The sequence below is a fragment of the Anolis sagrei genome, chromosome 2 (genome assembly GCF_037176765.1).
Source record: "Anolis sagrei isolate rAnoSag1 chromosome 2, rAnoSag1.mat, whole genome shotgun sequence".
NCBI lineage: Eukaryota > Metazoa > Chordata > Lepidosauria > Squamata > Dactyloidae > Anolis > Anolis sagrei.
Window position 1 is genome coordinate 18,727,836 of NC_090022.1, and position 21,910 is coordinate 18,749,745.

The window sequence follows — 21,910 nt, forward strand, 5'->3', positions numbered from 1 at the left end:
TTAGGAATTCACCAGTTGCCTAAAAGCTTGGAATCATTTGCTTAACTTTACTGAATACAAGAGAAGTTTCTGTTTGATTGTTCATTAATAAAAGACTTTGTTGTACTTCTCAAGCCATCTAAAGACTGTTTGTGGTGGAAACCTCTAAGAACTTCTCTTTAGGCCCCTTGGCTTCCCGCTGGGCAAAGGTTGCACATCCTGTTCTAAAGACAATTATTTACAGGCCCAGCGCGTGACAGAACAGTAGTGAAGCAACCAAGTTGGGGGGGGGGGATGTTTAATGCTCTCATTAAGGAGGCCAGACCTGGTGGAGGTGGTTGACAAGGGCGGAGCTGCAGGCTATTGAAGGCTGCTCTGCCCCTCTTTGCTTCAGCGTGAGCTAGGAGGCAGGTTTCAACCCCTCCTGCGAAATTTTCAACCCCCCCCCCCAAATTTCAACCCCTCCCGAATTTTTTTTCTGGCTACGGCCCTGTACCTGGGTGATTGAGCTCATAACATCTTTGCTTTCTGACCTTTCAGTGCGCGCACACACATTCTTTAATGCTAAAATTTTACTAAATTATGTTCAACCTATGCGTGTAAGGGGCATATGAAAAAGTCATGAATTTAGACTCCAGGATATACAAATATAGGTATTCCAAAATGGAAAGACATCTCAAATCCAAACACTCCCTTCCGGTCCAATAAAGAAAATCCAACCTGTATATAATGCAATGTGGAAACAGAATGGCAGCCAATTATCTGGGAGGGGCAAAGAAAGAATACGTGTAAGCAATGACATTTTAAAAATCACAATTTCATGCTCTGATTGGTGTTCTCTTGAACATAGAATTTAGGGCTGGGATATTATTGTTGCTTCAGGCAGCAAAATGTCTTGGGTGTCCCAACTCTGGTCAAACTGCCTGCTGCTCAGCTGTGTAGCCTGTTGTGTTGTACTTTGTTCAGCTCAGTACTGTTTTGTGGAGAAAATATGGTATGCAGATCAATACAGTAGAGAGCTCTCAGAAACTCGTATCACTACAATTCAAGGCTATTGGAGAGGAAAGTTAAATACCATAACAACGTGAGATGAAGAGCTTTGTTGGAACAAACAAAAGACTTGTCCATCTTTCTATAAACAGATGTGTCTAGAAAATGATGTGGTGCGGATTGATCCTATTCAACAATACAAAGTTCCCACCAGACATTTTTTCTCTTCAGACCATTGACTGTCTGCATTCTATTATCAATGCTTCTTAAAATATAGGTCCTGACCCCAAGTGGGATCCCTTTAGCTCAATCCTGGGGTTGCAAAGGATTTGGCAAAATAAATACTCTAGAGCAGTGTTTCTCAACCTTCCTAATCCCACGACCACTTAATACAGTTCCTCATGGTGGGCACTGACCTTGAGTTTTGGAGTTGTAGTTCACCTACATCCAGAGAGCACTATGGACTCAAACAGTGATGGATCTGGACCAAATTTGGCACGGATACTCAATTAGCCCAAACACTGAGGGAGTTTGGGGGAAATAGACACTGACATATGGGAGTTGTCGTTGCTGGGATTTATAGTTCACCTACAATCAAAGGGCATTCTGAACCCCACCAATGATAGAATTGAGCCAAACTTCACTCCCACACAGAACCCCCATGACCAACAGAAAATATTATATTTTCTGATGGTCTTTGACAACCCCTCTGCCACCCCCTTGTGACACCCAGATTGAGAAACACTGAACTAAAATATATGGCATGGTGGACTCAGATAACCCATTTCAAAGCAGATGTTGTGGGATTTTCTGCCTTGATAGTCTGGGTCATATGGCTGTGTTGAAGGGCCTGGAGTTGTGCTTGAGCTCCCATAAAATAGCCGGCAATGAGCCGTTTCATTCTCCAAAAACACTGGAAGGTAACTTGCGTCACGGGAATCCAAGTTGCCATTATGATCAGCACAAACGTTAAGTACATGCCAAAGGCCTGATTAAAGTCCCCCGTTTGCTATACAAAGCTGAATCAAATTAACTGCCCATCATTAAATAAAACCACACCAAAGAACGGAGAGTTACCCAGGTGAGTAAGTAGCATTGTAAAATATGAAATAAGCTGAGCTTGACACCTAATACGCACTGAGCTGGGCAGGCCAAAAAGAAAGCAAAGGAAGGGGAAGCTCTCAGATAAAACAAATTACGTAAACCAAAGCAGCAAAATTGTGTGCAGTCAGCCCTCCATATCTTTTGGGGTTAGGAGCACAGGACCACAACCCAATCACCCATTTCTGCTGGAAAGTGAGCAAAGAATCACAATGGGAGAACACCTTTTAATCAAATTTCTCAATGCTCAACCCTGGAAAATTCAAAACTGCAAATGTGAAGGGATCACTATACAGTAAGATCTCTATATCTGCAGAGGATATGTTCCAAGATGCCCTGTAGATACCTGGAATTGTGGATAACACTATATTTCGACTCTACTTGAGCTGGAAACATATAATAGTATCACACCACTATACTACACCATGGAAACCACTACAGTATCCTGTTTTCCTACAAAGTCTTTCAGTACAATGTGCTGTCGAAGGCTTTCATGGCTGGGATCACTGGGTTGCTATGAGTTTTCTGGGCAGTCTGGCCATGTTCCAGAAGCATTCTCTCGTGACATTTCGCACACATCTAAGGCAGGCATCCTCAGAGGTTGTGAGGTCTGTTGGAAACTAGGCAAGTGCAGTTTGTATATCTGTGGAATAATGTCCAGGGTGGGAGAAAGAACTCTTGTCTATTGGAGACAAGTATGAATATTGCAATTGGCCACCATGATTAGCATTGAATGACCTTGCAGCTTAAAAGCCTGGCTGCTTCCTGCCTGGAGGAATCCTTAGTTGGGATTCCTCCAGGCAGGAGGAATCCCAACTGCCCCAGATTGTTTCCTGTCTGGATTTCCCCTATTTTTAAGTGTTGTTCTTTATTTACTGTTCTGATTTTAGAGTTTTTAAAATACTGGTAGCTAGATTTGGTTCATTTTCATGGTTTCCTCCTTTCTGTTGAAATTGTCCACCTGATTGTGGATTTCAATGGCTTCTCTGTGTAGCCTGACATGGTGGTTGTGAGAGTGGTCCAGCATTTCTGTGTTCTCAAATAATCTGCTGGGTCCAGGTTGGTTCATCAGGTGTTCTGCTGTGGCTGACTTCTCAGGTTGACTGTCTGCAGTGCCTTTCATGTTCCTTGATTCGTGTTTGGGCAATGCTGCTGCGTTTGGTGGTCCCTATGTAGACTTGTCCCCAGCTGCATGGTATACGGTAGACTTCTGCAGAGGTGAGAGGATCCCTCTTGTCCTTTGCTGAATGTAGTATTTGTTGGATTTTCTTAGTGAGTCTGTAGATAATTGCCTCTTCATCCTACTTACCAAAGGTACATCTACACTGTTGAATTAATACAGTTTAATACCATTTTAATTACTACGTGTGATAAGAAGCCCCTGGTGGCGCAGTGGGTTAAACCCTTGTGCCGGCAGGACTGAAGACCGACAGGTCGCAGGTTCGAATCCAGGGTGGATGAGCTCCCTCTGTCAGCTCTGGCTCCCCATATGGGGACATGAGAGAAGCCTCCCACAGAGGTTGGTAAAACATCAAAAACATCCTGGCGTCCCCTGGGCAATGTCCTAGCTGACGGCCAATTATCTCATACCAGAAGCGACTTGCAGTTTCTCAAGTCACTCCTGACATGACCAAAAAAAAAAACCCCATGTGTGATGGCACGCCCAAGTCTTTGAGAAAACTATAGTGCCTGGCTTTACTCGGGGGCTATCTGTCATCTCTCTGGAGTCTTTGAAAGTTCCTGCTTCTGGTGCAAAGCGATGGTTATACACTGTCTCAATCTTCTTTCTTGTGAAGCATAAGCTGGTCATAAGCTTCTGTTGTCCTTTAGACTGATGGTATAAAAATACTGCTTAATGCAGGTGCTGAGGGTGCCTGTTTTTGAATTGCTAGGCCTAGGGTTACCAGATCATCCCAAGCCTAAATCACAGTAGTTCTGCTGTAAAAAGAGGAAGAGTCCAGCAAGAAAGCTCTATACGGGAACATGACTAGACCAACTAAGATTGGCGTCTGGGGGGATTTTAAGCTCCACCCAAAACAAATATAAAGAAAGGTATCTACACCATTTGGGGAAACCTGAAGCAGAGGAGAGGAAAAGCAAGGGCTAAGATTTCGCACTATGACTCAATGCTATGAAATCAAAAGGGTTGTAGTTCTACAAAATCAGCTAAAGTTGTGTTAAAGTGGTATCAAACTGCTTTTATTAAACAATAGATGCACACATCTAGAGAGACCCATAAACATTTCGAGGGGGTTGAGGGTTTTCTTTTTTGTTTGTTTGTTTGTTTGCATGGATAAGTGAACCCGTGGATATTGAATCAGTGGATAGATACAGAGTCGTACTGTGTCCAGATTTAGCAATATGTAATAATCAGATCATACAGAAGAGGCAAAGTCAATGCAAGCAGCATCTGCGAAAAGCTATAAACCTATTTCCTCTTGCCAATGAGGCAACAAAAGAATCATTTCAGGTCCTTCCACCCACACCACCGTACACTGCCAAGCTGTTCGCATTTCCCGAACGCTTAAGGACAGGTAGTACCTACTCTTGTGTGTTAATTAATCTTGCTTGATTTGCATTGATGCATGTTTTAAAGGAAAATAGTTATAATAGATTCACTGAAGGTTACATGCAACTGACTGTCAGTAAGAAAACTAGGAATGACTTGAAATGATTCAGAATTGCTAGACCACTCTTAGGATGAACGCCTTTCAAACTCGGAGCTAAAAGAATTCAGCATTAAATATTGGCAGTTGGTCACAAGCCATTTCCGTGGGTGTCACCACAATTCAGGATACAAGCTGGCAGCTGGGTTTCTTCTTGCGGACAGGGAAAGACTGGATTGAATGTAAAGAGATGACGCAATGTTACTTCCCTCCGTCTGATTGAACTCAACACAGAGAGCAGCTTTGCCCAAGAGCAGTGATGCCTTGGAAGTGTGGGCTGGAGCCACCCTACGTCGCACAACAGACCTGTAATAAATAACAGGAAATTCCTGCAAAATGAAAATACTGTATCTTCATGTGGGGAGATTGCCTGTTGGGTGTCTGAGCTATTTGCACCTCCATCTCTGCTTTCCTTGCACCCATCAGTTTGGTCACAACTAGGTCGGGTCATTCTGTGACATCTCTGCCTAAAATGCAAACAGAGAGAGAGAGAGAGAATGTAAAGATAGATAGAGCCGGTGGCGCAGTGGGTTAAACTGCTGAGCTACTGAACTTGCTGATTAAAAGGTCATAGGTTCAAACCCAGAGAGTGGCTTGAGCTCCCACTGCTAGCTCCAGCTTCTGCCAACCTAGCAGTTCGAAAACATGCAAATGTGAATAGATCAATACATTTTGCTCCAGTGGGAAGGTAACGGCACTCCATGCAGTCATGCCAGCCACATGTCATTGGAGGTGTCTATGGACAACGCCGGCTCTTTAGCTAAGAAATGGAGATGAGCACCAACCCTCAGAGCCGGATACAACTGGACTCAATGTCAGGGGAAAACCTTTACCTTTTACCTATATATATGTGTGTGTATCGCGTGGCTTGAGAGCAGTACGTGTTAAAAAGATCTTGGAGTCCTCATGGACAACAACTTAAGCATGAGCCAACAATGTGATGCAGCAGCAAAAAAAGCCAACAAGATTTTGGCCTGCATCAATAGGAGTCTACTGTCTAGATCCAGGGAAGTCATGCTACCCATCTATTCTGCCTTGGTTAGACCACACCTGGAATATTGTGTCCAATTTTGGGCACCACAATTGAAGGGAGATGTTGACAAGCTGGAATGTGTCCAGAGGAGGGCTACTCAAATGATCAAGGGTCTGGAGAACAAGCCCTATGAGGAGCAGCTTAAAGAGCTGGGCATGTTTAGCCTTCAGAAAAGAAGGCTGAGAGGAGACATGATAGCCATGTATAAATATGTGAGAGGAAGTCATAGGGAGGAGGGAGCAAACTTGTTTTCTGCTGCCCTGGAGACTAGGATGTGGAACAATGGCTTCAAACTACAAGAAAGGAGATTCCACCTGAATATTAGGAAGAACTTTCTGTCAGTGAGAGCTGTTCAACAGTGGAACTCTCTGATGCGGAGTGTGGTGGAGGCTCTTTCCTTGGAGGCTTTTGAACAGAGGCTGGATGGCCATCTGTCAGGGGTACTTTTAATGCGATTTTCCTGCTTCTTGGCAGGGGGTTAGACTGGATGGCCCACCAGGTCTCTTCCACCACGTCTGTATATATAAAAGTCAATGTATGTATGTCGCACAAATGTCATACAGCCGGTCTGAGTCCCTCTGCAGAAGTAGAGAAGATTGGGATATAAAAGTTTTAAATAAATAATAATATAATAATGCTGGTTTGTCTGTTTGTACCACAAAGGTTCCTACATGGCTTGGTGGATCTAGACCAAACTTGGCACACTTATCCTTTATTACCCAACTTAAAAGAATTGAAAGGTTTGAACTAAGTGAATCACCCCTTTCAGGGCTAAAGCTGAAGGAAAGAAAGGAATAAGGTGTATTGGATGTTGCTAGGTGAAGTAGCCCTCTGTGATGTCAGTGGGAAGAAAAGAAGTGAAGTGACTTGGCTGCTACTAGAGGGGAAGGAGGGAAGGGAAAAGGTATGAGGGGGAAGGAAAGAAAGAGAAAGAAGGGAAAAGAAGGGAAGGAAGCAAAGGAAGAAGGGCTGAAGGAAGAGAGTGAATAAAGAAAAAGAAAGAGAAAGAAAAATGGAGGAAGGAAAAACAGAACAAGGAGTTGCCAGAGCATTGGCATGGAGACATTGTGAGATAGATCTTCCCAGAGCTGGAGAAGGGAGAAAGCAGTGGGGCAGTCACCCGCCGACACCTGGGCAACCCCAGGTATATATGGTAGTGTGCATACCTCCACCCATCCCCCAACAAATATGCTTAAAAGGTTTCCCCTTGACAAGTCTAGTCATGTCTGACTCTGTGGGGTGATGTTCATCTCCATTTCTAAGCCTAAGAGCCAGTGTTGTCCATAGACACAACTGAGGTCATGTGGCCAGCATGACTGTATGGAGTGCCGTTACTTTCCTGCTAGTGGTACTGAAATGGCAGGGAGAAGATTTCAGGAAAAGAGACAAAGAGAGTCCTTGAGGTCTGGAAAAGCATGGCTTTTATTTCCAGCTGGGACTCTGGAATGGAGCTGTGTCCAAAAGCACCAGAGCCCCGATATAGGTGTTGATGGCCTTTTTATACCCTCCAGTTGCAGGCAAACAAAGAACATGCTTCTACATACATTGACATCATTCTCTACGTCACTTTAGCATCACAGAAATTTCATATCTATCTTCCAACATACAAAAGGCATGTCTCTGTATTTCTTTCTTGAAGAGCCGCATACAGCTTACATTGACCTGTCATGAGGCTCCTTACTTAGAAATTAGACGCTGGGCTCGGTACCAGTCTCTGTCTCTGGAATGTTCAGATAACATGTCCCCCTCTTCTGAAATGTTCAGCCCCCCTCTTGCTGTGCCTGGACAGCAGCTTGGATTTCTGATACAGAGAGAGCCTGATTTTTCTATACATTTCAGTGCTTGTAAAGTACATACAATTTATACATAAATCAATATTTATTTTTCCAATATCTCATCAGTACCTATTGATCTACTCACATTTGCATGTTTTTGAACTGCTAGGTTGACAGAAGCAGGGGCTAACAACAGGAGCTCGCCCACCCACAAATTCAAACCGCCAATCTGCCAATCAGCAAGTTCTGCAGCTTAGCAGTTTAACCCGCTGCACCACCACAGTCCCTAACATTCATAGACACATGATTTACTTTATTTTTGTTTCACCTTCCTCCCGATTTATTTCCACACTGGTGGGAAGCTTCCCATCAATAAGGTGGAGAATCATAGCTATGAAGATGGAAAAATAAGGTTGGGGCAATAACACATCCCCATTTGACACCTGATTCCACCTTGAATGGGTCACTTTGGGAGCCATTGCTGTCCAAGACTGTTGCCATCATGTCATCATGAAGGATGCTCACAAATGTATCAGGCCATCTGATTTTTAGGCTTGTATGTTCTTCCTGGTTAATCACTTTTGCCATCTTGACCATACATATGTCCCAGTTTTCATCTCTGAAACAGAGCGGAGAATGAGCCTGTTGCTTCTTTACTGGGGCTGCAAAGTGGGTGGGTTGGAAGACATAGCTGTGGGAAAGGCTAGACAAAACATCTTTGTGAGACTTTGGACAATTGTATTTTGAGGCTCGCTATAAAGGCGGAATGTGGGAGGGATGAAGCACAGCACTGATACCATTTGACTGTCCCAAAAATGTACATTTTGGGAACTGGGCCATGTCTGTGGGTGGTTCTGTTTGAATCTAATTCTGATGAAGGTGTGTGTTTTCCAGCCCTGGATTCCAAAATTGGGCACAAGACCATTGGAAAATCAGAACACAATTGGCCTTCCATAGTTGCAGGACTCACTTTTGCAGATTTGATTAATCTGTTCTCTCTGGAAATTTCTAGGTCCCTCAGCACTGGGACACTTGGGATTCCTAAAGAGGTGCATTTTCCCCAAATTTCACAGGAGGAAACCAAGAGAAAGTCAGGTCCCTGGCGTTTATAACAGGCTGGGCTCATTGTATGCTTCTGAGATCTAAATTCACACATTTCCTGAACTCATAAGAAGCAAACTCTATAGTTTTGTGGGTGTCCTGGTATCAACATACCCTAGATCAATGGTTCCCAATCTTTTTTTGACCAGGGACCATTTTGACCAGGGGCTATTTTGATCAGGGACCACTTCACCAGGGACCACTCTCCAACATTAGTACCAAAAGGGTTATGAATCAGTTTTTGGTCAGAGCAGAGGGGTAGCAGGACTTCCCTGGATCTAGACACTAGACTCCTACTGATGCAGGCCAAAATCCTGTTAGCTTTTTTTGCCGCCGCATCTTAGCTTGAAAGTAGCAAGACAGTGGCATCTCCGGCGCATCCCCTGTTCGAATATCAGCCAGCAAGCCAATCACTTAAATCAAGAAATAGTTTTCCAAGATCTACAGAGACACTTGCTGGAACACCTCAGCAAGCGAGGGTCCAAAAGTGGCAGGCTAAAACCCAGAACCTCAATCAATGGCTGATACCAAATGAGAGACTCCCCCCTGGGCACACAGAAAACTGGGTGACTTGGAAGGTGCTGAACAGGCTGTGCTCTAGCACCACAAAATGCAGAGCCATCCTTAAGAAATGGGGCCACAAAGTGGAGTCCACGACATGCGAGTGTGGAGAAGATCAAACCACAGACCACATCCTACAATGCAGCCTGAGCCCTGCTCCATGCACAATGGAGAACCTTCTTATAGCAACACAAGAGGCACTCCAAGTGGCCAGCTTCTGGTCAAAAGACATAGCCAAGTTTGCAAACTTTGTGGGTTTTTTGTTTGTTTTTTTTTCCCCTTTTAAACTGTTTGGTTGGCTCCTGGTGCGTGGCTCGAGAGCAGTACGTGTGAAAAAGATCTTAGAGTCCTTGTGGACAACAAGTTAAACATGAGCCAACAATGTGATGCAGCGGTAAAAAAAGCCAATGGGATTTTGGCCTGCATCAATTGGAGTCTAGTGTCTAGATCCAGGGAAGTCATGCTACCCCTCTATTCTGCCATGGTTAGACTACACCTGGAATACTGTGTCCAATTCTGGGCACCACAATTGAAGAAAAATATTGACAAGCTGGGATGTGTCCAGAGGAGGGCGACTAAAATGATCAAGGGTCTGGAGAACAATCCCTATGAGGAGCGGCTTAAGGAGCTGGCATGTTTAGCCTGAAGGAGAGAAGGCTGAGTGGAGACATGATAGCCATGTATAAATATGTGAGGGGAAGTCACAGGGATGAGGGAGCAAGCTTATTTTCTGCTGCCCTGGAGACTAGGACACAGAACAATGGCTTCAAACTACAAGAAAGGAGATTCCATGTGAATATATGGAAGAACTTCCTGACTGTGAGAGCTATTCAGCAGTGGAACTCTCTGCCCTGGAGTGTGGTGGAGGCTCCTTCTTTGGAGGCTTTTAATCAGAGGCTGCATGGCCATCTGTTGGAGATGCTTTGAATGCAATTTTCCTGCTTCTTGGCAGGGGGTTGGACTGGATGGCCCATGAGGTCTCTTCCAACTCTGTGATTCTATGATATAATAAGTAAATAAAAAAAATGAATCCTTGCTTATGTGCTCCTCCTCATGAATAAAGTTTGCCATCTTGATTACTTGACTATTGCCACACACATCCCAGTTTTCATCTGTAAGATGGCGGAAGATATGAAAACTTGACAATGAGCATCCATATCCGTGGTTTGTTCATATGACAATGCGATTTAGCTGTCCTTCCTAACACATTGGACAGCCAAGAGTGTGTTGCGGGAAGCTGTGTCACTTTTCATCTCTGCTCAGGTCTTTGAAATGTAGCTGGGCAGCCTTCAAAAGCACTTTCCATGAATGTTAGGACTTACTTTGGTGCCTGGGAGCTCAAACAGTGAAGGAAACAAACATTGATCTACAACCAGTGTCACACTTGGATGATACTTTCCTCTGTGATTTGAATGAGGACTGTGAAGTATAAGCATCGGATTTGCAAGAGGCATACCCTTCAGAGGAGTTGAAAACACTTTCAAGGACAATATATAGGTTCAAAACCATTTTGGTTAACTCCTTAATGTACATTCAGCTGTGTATTACAGACAGGAAAAATCAATCACTTTATTTATTTATTTATTTATTTGCAGTATTTATATTCCACCCTTCTCACTCAGGGTGGATTACAGTGCACATATACATGGCAAACATTAAATACCATAGACACACAACATGTATTTAAGCTTCATGAGGGTATGCTCAAATTCCAGCCACTGGGGGAGTTGTAGTTTCACGGTCCACTTGTGACACCGAGTCCTTGATGGAGTACTTTCTCATTCTTTCGTTTGCTGCTGGAGATTTTTATGCATCGTAAATTAGTTAAATTAGCTTCCCTGCATAAGCGGTACCTAAATTTGCCACTTGACAGATGCAACTGTCTCTCGGGCTGCAAAGGTTGACAGCAAGCTAGACAAATGGTTGGGAGCTTACTCTGAGCTGGGCTGGCTTCGAACTCATGACCTTTCCATCAGTGGTGATTTAATGCAGCCGACTCCTAGCCAACTACGCCACAGCCCAGTCCTACTTCTTTCCCAAGAATCGGGTATAAAGAAATGCAAGTCACACTATATACAGGTTGGCAATGCCTTCTCCAAAATGTCTTGGATTTTGGATATGTTCAGACTCAGGAATCCCTATAGTTGCATGTAGGTCATGAGATATCTTGAAGATGGGAATCAATATAGACACAAATTTCAATTATCTGTTGTTGAAGGCTTTCATGGCCAGAATCACTGGGTTGCTGGGAGTTTTCCAAGCTGTATGGCCATGTTTCAGAAGCATCCTCTCCTGATGTTTCACCCTCATCTATGGCAGGCATCCTTACAGGTCTGCAATAGATGTGGTATCTTCAGACCTCACAACCTCTGAGGATGCCTGCCATATTGTGGGGGAAACGTCAGTAGAGAATGCTTCTGGAACATCATGATACAGCCCGGAAAACTCAGAGCAACCCAATTTCAATTCTGTTTCATATATTCCTTGTACAGATAGCATGAAGGTGATTTTATGCATGGTTTTTGTGCATAAAACAAAGATTGTGTGCCTTGAACCATCAGAAAACAAAAGTGGCACAATCTCAGACAACTTTAGATTTTGGAGAATTTTGGTATTTTAAGGCAGACATGGACAACGTGTATAAGTAAAAAAAATACAAAGTTAAAATTATAATAATAATAAACTTATCTATAAAATTAAATTAATGTTAAACATCAAGACAGAATATTCCTACATTTCCCTATGCAGGTTTTGGGTTTTAGAAGACCTGAGAGAACGGAGTAGTTCAGACAGGAAAAATGTGTTTCTTCAAACAGGCTGGATACACGCCATCGAGAGCTTTATATGTTGTAAACATTACTTTGAATTGGGCCCAATAATGGACTGGCGGCCAATGGAGCTGTTGCTACAAAGGAACCATATGCTCCTTATAACTACCAAATGGAAGGCATCCAATCAAGCTGATATTGTGTTGTAGAAGGCTTTGATGGCTGGAATCACTGGATTGCTGTGAGTTTTCCAGGCTGCATGGCCATATTCCAGAAGCATTCTCTCCTGACATTCCACCAACATCTATGGCAGACATCCTCAGAGGTTGTGAGGTCTGTTGGAAACTAAGCAAGTGGGGCATATATATCTGTGGAATGTCCAGGTTCCCAAGGCAGGACGCAGCTAGGCTTTGAAACTGCAAGGCCATTCAATGCTAATCAAGGTGCCCAATTCCAACAGTCACACGTGCCTCAAAATACGCAAGAGTTCTTTCTCCCACCCTGGACATTCCACAGATACATAAACCCCATTTGCCTAGTTTCCAATATATTTCAAGCCATTGATAGCTGAATCAGTTATTGTGAGTTTTTTGGACTGTATAGCTATGTTCCAGAAGCATTTTCTCCTGACGTTTCACCTGCATCTATGGCAGGCATTCTTAGAAGTTGTGAGGTCTGTTGGAAACTAGGAAGATGGGGTTTAGGTGTCTGTGGAATGTCCAGGGTGGGAGAAAGACCTCTTGTCTGTTTAGCATTTAATGGCCTAGCAGTTTTAAGGTCTGGCTTCTTACTTCCAAGTTTCCAGCAGACCTCACAACCTCTGAGGATGCCTGCTATAGATGTTGGTGGAATGTCAGGAGAGAATGCTTCTGGAATATGGCCATGCAGCCTGGAAAACTCACAGCAATCCAGTGATTCCAGCCATGAAAGCTTTTGACAATACATTATACTGAAGGACTTTGCAGCCCAGGATCAGAAGGCAGTACACTATAGTGCTTCCTATGGTGTAGCATAGCCCGGAAAACTCAAGCAACCCAAAAATGATATTGTATGGAAAAGGAATACACTGATATGCGGCATCTTGGGAAAGGGATATTGTGTATGAATTTATCTGGAACTTGTGCCGACAAAATGTAATTTTTCACAAGTAATATTGATTTTTCTTAAACTCTGGCTTCTTAAATCGTCGGTCCCAACCCCAAAGGGGGTCCCCTTAGTTCAATGTTGGGGGTCCTGAAAAATTTGTCAACAGTAGAAGGTTTCTGAATATCACCTTGTGGTTCGTTTAGAGATGTACAGGAACCTGTTCTGCAATGCGGAAAATGCTTCATTTCTTCTTCATTAAAATGAAAAACCAGCCTGTTTAGCAAGCCTGTTGAGCCCCCAGTGGCGCAGTGGGTTAAACCACTGAGCTGCTGAACTTGCTGACTGAAAGGTTGGTGGTCCAAATCCGTGAAGCAGGGTGAGCTCCCACTGTTAGGCCCAGTTTCTGCCTACCTAGCAGTTTGAAAACATGTAAATGTGAGAAGATCAATAGGTGCTGCTTCTGCGGGAAGGTAACGGTGCTCCATGCAGTCATGCTGGCAATATGACCTAAGAGGTGTATCCGGACAATGCCGGCTCTTCTGCTTAGAAATTGAGATGAGCACCCACCAGAGTTAGACACAACTAGACTTAATATCAAGGGGAAACCTTTAGCAAACTTTACAAATGTTGATTTTTTTATCACTAAATGTTTGATTTTTATATTTATTTTAAATAATTGGTCATGTAAAAATAATCTATATAAATAAACATGTAATGTTCATTTGTGGGATTAACAGAACTCAAAAACCAGTGGGTGAATTGACACCAAATTTGTACAGCGTACACCTAAGAACTCAATGTATGTCCTTCACTCATTTTTTTTATTTTGTCATCTGGGAGTTGTAGTTCTTGAGATTTATAGTTCACCTACAATCAAAGAGCATTCGGAACTCCACCAATGATGGAATTGAACCAAAGGTGACACACAGGACTCCCATGACCAACAGAAAACAACTAGAAGGGTTTGGTGGGCATTGACCTTTGACCTTGAGTTTGGGAGTTGTAGTACACCTACATCCAGAGAGCACTGTGGACTCAAACAAAGATGTATCTGGATCAAACTTGGCACGAATATTCCATATGCCCAACTAGGAACACAGATGGAGCTTGGGGAAAATAGGCCTTGACATTGGAGAGTTGTAGTTACAGGGATTTATAGTTCACCTACTATTAAAGAGCATTCTGAAGCCATGAATGATAGAATTGGAGCAAACTTCCCACACAGAACCCCTATGACCAATAGAAAATACTTAAGGTCATCCAGTCCAACTCCCTTCACCAGGACAAGAAAACGTAATCAAATACTGTTTACCCACAATCAGAAAGACATTACAAATATTAGAGACCAACACTTTCTCATTACTTTATTTTCCAGATCACCAGACTGGGCCACAGCAATGCGTGACAGGGGATGGCTAGTAATAATATAATAATAAACTTTATTTATACCCCGCCACCATCTCCCCAAAGAGGATTCAGGGCGGCTAACATGACTTTCTTGTGCCAAGCAGGGTTGCCAGTGGGCAAGTTTAAGAAGCTCTATCTTAAACATTTTCTTCCCTTTTCCCCTTTCTCTTCTCCCTTAGGACTCCCCGATTCCGCCCCCCACACCTCTCCCCCACCCTACAACAACCCTCTCCAGCCACCTCCTCCACCCCCACAGGATGCCCCCATCCCCGGGTACAGCGACCACCCTCCCACCACTGTGCACTCGGGCACCGCCACGTTGCCCCGGCTTGGTGGGGCTGCGACCTTGCCTCGCCCTCCCCCTACATCAGCCACCCTCCCACGGCCACCCCGCCACCATTCAGCCACCCTACCCCGCCTTCCCCCTGATCCCTACATGCAGGAAACGCAATTCAATGGAGCACCACAGGGATACGTAGTACAGACTCATCCTCCAGTGGGGACCCTACCGATTGGCGGCTACATGCATCCGGGATACCCTGTCCAGCTACAACCCTGCACAGCATACGTACCTGTCTACCCAGTCGGGGCGGTAAGTGTGTACAGTGGGAAAATATCTTCTGATGTTGTGTTATTGTATTGCAATGCAGATTTGAGTCTTCCTGAACAATACTAAAAGTGTAGCCCAGTTCAAATCTAATGAAAAATCATGATTTCATGCTATGGGATTGAACCAAAATGAACCTAATGTCCCTACAACGTCCTTATGAAGAATCTAGTTCCCTTGCAGTAGGGTCTTCCACTCTTGCAGAAGTGGTGAAAAACCTCCATGAAAATGTAAACCCCCCAAATCTCCACTCAGACCTGTGACTTACTTGAGAGTAATTGCATTTGGCATCTTCCATGAGTTATCTCAATGTATTGCTACTCCAGGCCAGACTTAGATTAAAGCTCACATCTAGATGGGACATGGTTGCCTTAGTTGATGATCTATGCCGGGAGCTAGACAGGGGGAGTGTGTCCCTGCTGGTTCTGCTGGACCTCTCAGCGGCCTTCGATACCGTTGACCACGATATCCTTCTGGGACGCTTTGCTGGAATGGGCCTGGGAGGCCCATACAGTGGCTCCAGTCCTTTCTGGAGGGTCGTACCCAGAAGGTGTTACTGGGGGACTCGTGTTCAACCCCATAGCCATTGTCTTGTGGGGTTCCTCGGGGTTCAATATTGTCTTCCATGTTATTTAACATCTACATGAAACCACTGGGGGAAATCATCTGGAGTTTTGGGGTGTCACCTGTACGCAGATGACGTCCAACTCTATCATTCCTTCCCACCTGCTACTAAGGAGGCTGTTCAGATCCTGAACCAATGCTTGGCCTCTGTGACTGAATCCAGACAAGACAGAGGTACTCCTGGTCAGTCGTAAGGCCGAACAGGGCATAGGGTTACAGCCTGTGCTGGATGGGGTTACACTCCCCCTGAAGACGCAGGTTCACAGTTTGGGTGTGATCCTGGATTCATCGCTGAGCCTGGAACCCCCTGGTTTCAGCGGTGACCAGGGGAGCATTTGCACAATTAAAACTTGGGCGCCATTTGCGCCCGTACCTTGGGAAGTCTGACTTGGCCATGGTAGTCCATGCTCTGGTTACATCCCGTATAGACTACTGCAACGCACTCTACGTGGGGTTGCCTTTGAAGACTGTCTGGAAGCTTCAAATGGTTCTATGAACAGCAGCCAGATTGCTAACAGGAGCGGCGCTCGGGGAGCGTACAACTCCTCTGTTGCGCCAGCTCCATTAGCTGCCAGTTTGCTACCGGGCACAATTCAAAGTGCTGGCTTTAGCCTATAAAGCCCTAGACGGTTCTGGCCCAACTTACATGTCTGAAGGCATCTCCCCTTATGAACCATCTAGGACCTTAAGATCATCTGGGGAGGCCCTGCTCTTGTTACCACCGTCACAAGTACGTTTGGTGGAGACGAGAGACAGAACCTTCTCGGCGGTGGCCCCTCGGCTGTGGAACACCCTCCCTATAAATATTAGATCCGCCCCCTTCCTTTTAACATTCCAGAAAAAAGTCAAGATGTAGCTTTTTGAACAAGTGTTTGCAAATGCAGAGTAACTGACGTAGGAAAATGGAACGACGACAATGAGACCCGACAGCGTTTTTAACAAGGAGACACTATGAATTTATATTTTATTCATATGTTTAATTTTTATTATATGTTATGTTTTTAATTGTATTTATGATATTGTAAGCATTGATTTTTGCCCTGTTAACCGCCTTGAGTCGCCTACGGGCTGAGAAAGGCGCTATACAAGCACAGTAAATAAATAAATAAATAAATAAATAATAGATGTATCCCAAAACAATAAAACATGGTACATATGTTTATATTGCTCATTCCACTTGCATTTATATTTATATAAATCTATAAATAATTTATATATTTATATTTATTCCATTTATATTGCCCAAGGCAGAACACCAAATCCATACAGTCAAATTCAAAGCATAATACATATTGAGTATCCTTTGTCTGAAATGCTTAGGACCAGAAGTGCTTTGGATTCCTAATTTTGTTTTAAGTCCAGAAGGGTTAGCATGGTATAGTGGTTTGAGTGTTGAGCCACAACTCTGGAGAACAGGCTTCGAGTCTCAGCTTGGCCATGGTAACATATTGGGCGACTTTGGGTGTGTCACACTCTCTCAGCCTCAGAAGGAAGCCAAAGCAAATTCTCTCTGGACACATATGGCCCAGAAAGCTCCATGATAGGATTGCCCTAGGTCAGAAGTGTCTTGAAGGTGCACAACAATGACTAGTTTCAGAAAGAGACCTCCTTCCCCTCCAAACATCAATATACTGTTTTCCTTCTGGTTCAAAGAAGGTCCCTCTCTTAAAGTTGGCAGCATGAAAACTGGAGAGGGTTCTTACATGGTAGTTCCTTCAAACTACAGGAAAGGAGATTCCACCTGAACATTAGGAAGAACTTCCTGACTGTGAGAGCTGTTCAGCAGTGGAACTCTCTGCCCTGGAGTGTGGTGGAGGCTCCTTCTTTGGAGGCTTTTAAGCAGAGGCTGGATGGCCACCTGTCGGGGGTGCTTTGAATGCGATTTCCCTGCTTCTTGGCAGAATGGGGTTGGACTGGATGGCCCACGAAGTCTCTTCCAACTCTATGATTCTATAATTCTATATGTAAAATTGTATAGAAAGGATATGTTGACAGGTCTAGCTTGTTACCTGATTTATTTATTTACCATATTTGTATACCGCCTTTCTCAGCCTGAAGGTGTCTCAAGGCGGTTCACAGTCAGCAACAATTCGATGCCTCAACAATTATAAAACAATTAAAACAATTATAAAACACTAATAAAACAATTAGCATATAATATAAAAACCTTACAAAGCCATAAAAACATTATCCTGATCATCTCCTTACTAAAGTCATTATCCAATTGCATGACAAACAGCACCTGCTGAAATGTCCTTTAGGATGGAAAGGGTTCAGACAGTTCAGGTATGGAGAAACATGCAAAATTACATCTCATTAGTTTTGGAAGTATTTTTACTTCAAATTTCCATTTTCTTGGGGGCCTCAAAACATCCTTGGGGAGGAGGTCACTCTTTCCTTACCTTACTCTAGGCTGAATATCCCTTACCTGGAACTCCAAAATCTAAGCTTGTCAACAAACTTTGCTTCATATGCAAAATTATTTAAAACGTTATCTAAAAATACCTTCAAGCTGTCTATAAAGTGCAGATGAAACATAAACAAATGTAGTTTTGACTTGGATCTCTTCTCCAACATTTCTCAATCTGTGGATCCCCAGGCGTTTTGGCCTACAACGCCTAGAAATCCCAGCCAGTTTCATAGTTGTTAGTATTTCTGGGAGTTGAAGGACAAAACATCCGGGGACCCACAGGCTGAGAACCAGTGTTATAAGATTTCCCCCAAAATCTAGGAAAAAATCCAAAATCCAAAACACTTCTGGTCCCCGAGCATTTCAGATAAGGGATATTCAACCTGTAGAGAGAAATTTAAGATGGAGACGCCTCCTCCTGTGACCATGGATTTTCTCTCTCTCCTCATTCCAGCCATATCCTCAGGGCAACCCACCACCACCACCTGCTTTGTCCCCAACACAGGTGACCCCTGGCATTGCGATCCTGGAACCACGGCGTCCTCCACATGACTACCTTCCCATCGCTGTCCTCACCACCATCTGCTGCTTCTGGCCAACGGGCATCATTGCCATCATCAAAGCTGTGCAGGTGAGCAATGGGGAAGAGATGGGTAGAAAAGGAACATTTATTTATTTATTTATTTATTTCGGGTATTTATACCCTGCCCTTCTAAAAACCCGTGGGAGGGACTCTGGCACATATTTGATGCCTACAAGTAAACACAATAAAATATACATCAAAATCAAGAATTATGAATAATTAAAACATTAATACAATAAAATCTACTAAAAAGAGAAAGCCAGTCTGCTGGCCGTTGTCTCACAGTGTTCTGTAGTTGGCGACTCTATTAAGCTTGTCCATAATCTGTTTCCATAGCAATTATCTTCATTGCCATTATCAAGTCTGGAGAGATTACCCAAAGGCCTGGTCTCACATCCATGTTTTTAACTACCTTCTAAAGGAGAAGAGGGATGAAGATGACCTAATTTCCCCGGGGAGTGAATTCCACGTGCGCGGGGCCACCACTGAGAAGGCCCTATCCCTTGTCCCCGCCAACTGTGTGATCACTCAGGGGTTAGTTCCCTGTGCTTATTATGCACACAGTTGGTGGGTAACTAGATTGGTACGGAGAGTCTGAAATGACCCAAAACACAAAAAATGTATAAAAGTCAGCCTTCCACATTTGCTAGGTTAGGAGCATGGGACTCTTATGAAAGTGACAAACTGCAAGAAGAAGAAGAAGAAGAGGAAGAAGAAGAGGAGGAGGAGGAGGAGGAAGAAGACCAGGTTGTGGCATAGCTAGCTGATAGCCAGCTGCATTAAATCACTACTGACTGAGAGGTCTTGAGTTCGAAGCCAGCCCAGGACAGAGTGAGCTTCCGGCAATTAGTCTGGCTTGCGGTCAACCTATGCAGCCCGAAAGACAGTTGTATCTGTCAAGTAGGAAATTTAGGTACCACTTTATGGGGGAGGCTAATTTAACTAATTTACGACACCATAAAACCTTTCAGCAGCGTGCAGAAGAATGAGGAAGTACTCCATCAAAGGACTTGGTGTCACAAATGGACGGTGAAGCAGCAGCTCCCCCTGTGGCGGGAATCGAGCATACCCTCATGAAGCCAGAAAAGCTGGAATGTTAAATTGCCTGCATGTCTGCCTATATATGTTGTATGCCTAATTGGCATTGAATGTTTGCCATGTATAGGTGCATTGTAATCCGCTCTGAGTCCCCTGTGGGTGAGAAGGGTGGAATATAAATACTGTAAATAAATAAAGAAAGAAGGAGGAGGAGAACTTGCTGATCGGAGTCCCTCTACGGAGGTAGAGAAGATCGGGATACAAAAGTTTTAAATAAATAAAATAAATTTAAATAAACTTCAATATTTCTAACAGCAAAGACGTATCTGAGGCTGAACAGGATGGAGACTAATCAAGACATTCAGGGCCCATCCAGACAGTACCTTTATCCCATAACGTTCCGCAGCTGGACGCCATTCCTTGTAAACCCAGAAGTAATCGCTACAAAAGGCAAAAAAGCGAGATTTCAATTTGCGGGAATATTGCAGCTTTGATCCAAATATCCAGATCTTCACATGTCTAAATGTCCCTGCAATCAGAAATCACGGGATTTTTTTTTATGTTGGTTTGTTCCTGGGTTTTAGACACTTGTTCCTGATTCCTGGTCGTTTCCTAAAAAATAAGGGGACACTTCTTTGTTTGTGTGCCAGGAACTTTATAAAATGTTTGGAGGGAACCGTTTCTCTGGCCTTTTGTGGTGATCCGCATAACCAAATCTCCACATACCTGCATCTCGCGGGTTTTAAAGAAAATTCTGCTGTGGCCATCTTGGGAGCCTCTAAATCTCAGAACAAAGTATCAACTCTGGACAACGGAGACAAAAATTCCAGGATCAACAGGTCTGTCTGTGGACCTTTCCTGAAATCCTGGGATTTTTTGCTCCTCACTAAAACCCGTGATTTAGTGCTGTCTGGAAGCGCCCTTAGATGCTTGAAAGCAGAACAACAAATACTGTTGGAAATAGCAACCTTCTACAAGCCTCCTATACTAGTTATCTGTTATGTGTATAATTCAGATTGCTTACTATATTAAGTGTGTATTGGTATGCAGTTTTCCCTTAACTCTATGTTTGAGGTTCTGGGAGCGACTGCAGACCACATGCTCAGATCTGGGACTATCCAGGCATGAGACTCCATTTTAGAAGTCAGTGTGTGTATTTAATATATTTTAGTATTTTAGAAGTGAGTGTGTGTATTGTCTAACCAATCACTATATATTTAATATAGTGATTGGTTAGACAATAAGACAGAGAAGAGACTGCAACAGAGTGCCTTAGAGAACTTATTGTTTAAACTTTCAGCTCTTAAGCAATGCACCTGTATGCTGAATACATGAAGTTTGTAATAATAATAATAATAATAATAATAATAATAATAATAATGTATAATATATATTATCGAAGGCCTTCTTGGTTGGGATCACTGGGTTGTTGTTGGTTTTTCAGGACCTCACAACCTCTGAGGATGCTTGCCATAGATGCAGGCGAAACATCAGGAGAGAATGCTTCTAGAACATGGCCATATAGCCTGAAAAACCTACAACAAACCAATAATAATAATAATAATAATAATAATAATAATAATAATACTTTATGTATATTCCGCTCTATCTCCCCGGAGGGACTCAGGGCGGATTAACTATGTAACTATGTTACTTTTAACAAAGACTACTTATTTTGTCTCTCGAGAGCATGATTTAAAATCAAATATATTTTCTGTGAGAGTAGATTTTTTGGGCAACTGAAATAATATATTTGAAGATCTGCTGTATATTTTGTGCATTGGCATAATCTTTGTTCCTAACAGTTCAAACAGATAATCAGGTATATCAGTCTAACAACTGAGAAATCTAATTTGCCTTGCATGAATACTAGTGGATATATACCACTAAAGAGAAGACTCACTCAAGCAAGTTGTTAGCTCTTCTCAGGAAGATCATACTTCACAAAAAGGTTATGATCGTTCCAAATGGTGTGAATGCCAATTAATCTCCAAAAGGTCACGCTTCCAAAAAGGCTTTGAAGATTCTGGTTTTCCAAAAGGTTACGATCTGAAAGGTCATCCTTTCCCCAGAAAATATTTAGGCGATCCCTCGTGTTCTGAGTAGGATTGTCTTCCAAGATCGGTGTACTGGCGGTGGGTCCATAGGTTACTGTGGAGCCCTATTCTTGACCTGCATGTT

General features: G+C 43.4%; 1 protein-coding gene across 2 annotated transcripts in view; it reads left to right on the forward strand.

Moving 5' to 3' along the window:
• The window catches only part of PRRT1 (proline rich transmembrane protein 1), a 46,952-nt gene that overhangs the window by 17,514 nt on the left and 7,528 nt on the right, over positions 1-21,910 (forward strand). Inside the window, exons 2-3 of one of the 2 annotated variants that reach the window (XM_060759529.2) lie at positions 14,647-15,059; positions 18,614-18,739. In XM_060759529.2, the coding sequence (XP_060615512.1) occupies positions 14,647-15,059; positions 18,614-18,739 (539 nt within the window). Of the gene's footprint in view, positions 1-14,646; positions 15,060-18,562; positions 18,740-21,910 lie in introns of both variants that reach the window. The other variant, XM_060759528.2, reaches the window with a different exon arrangement.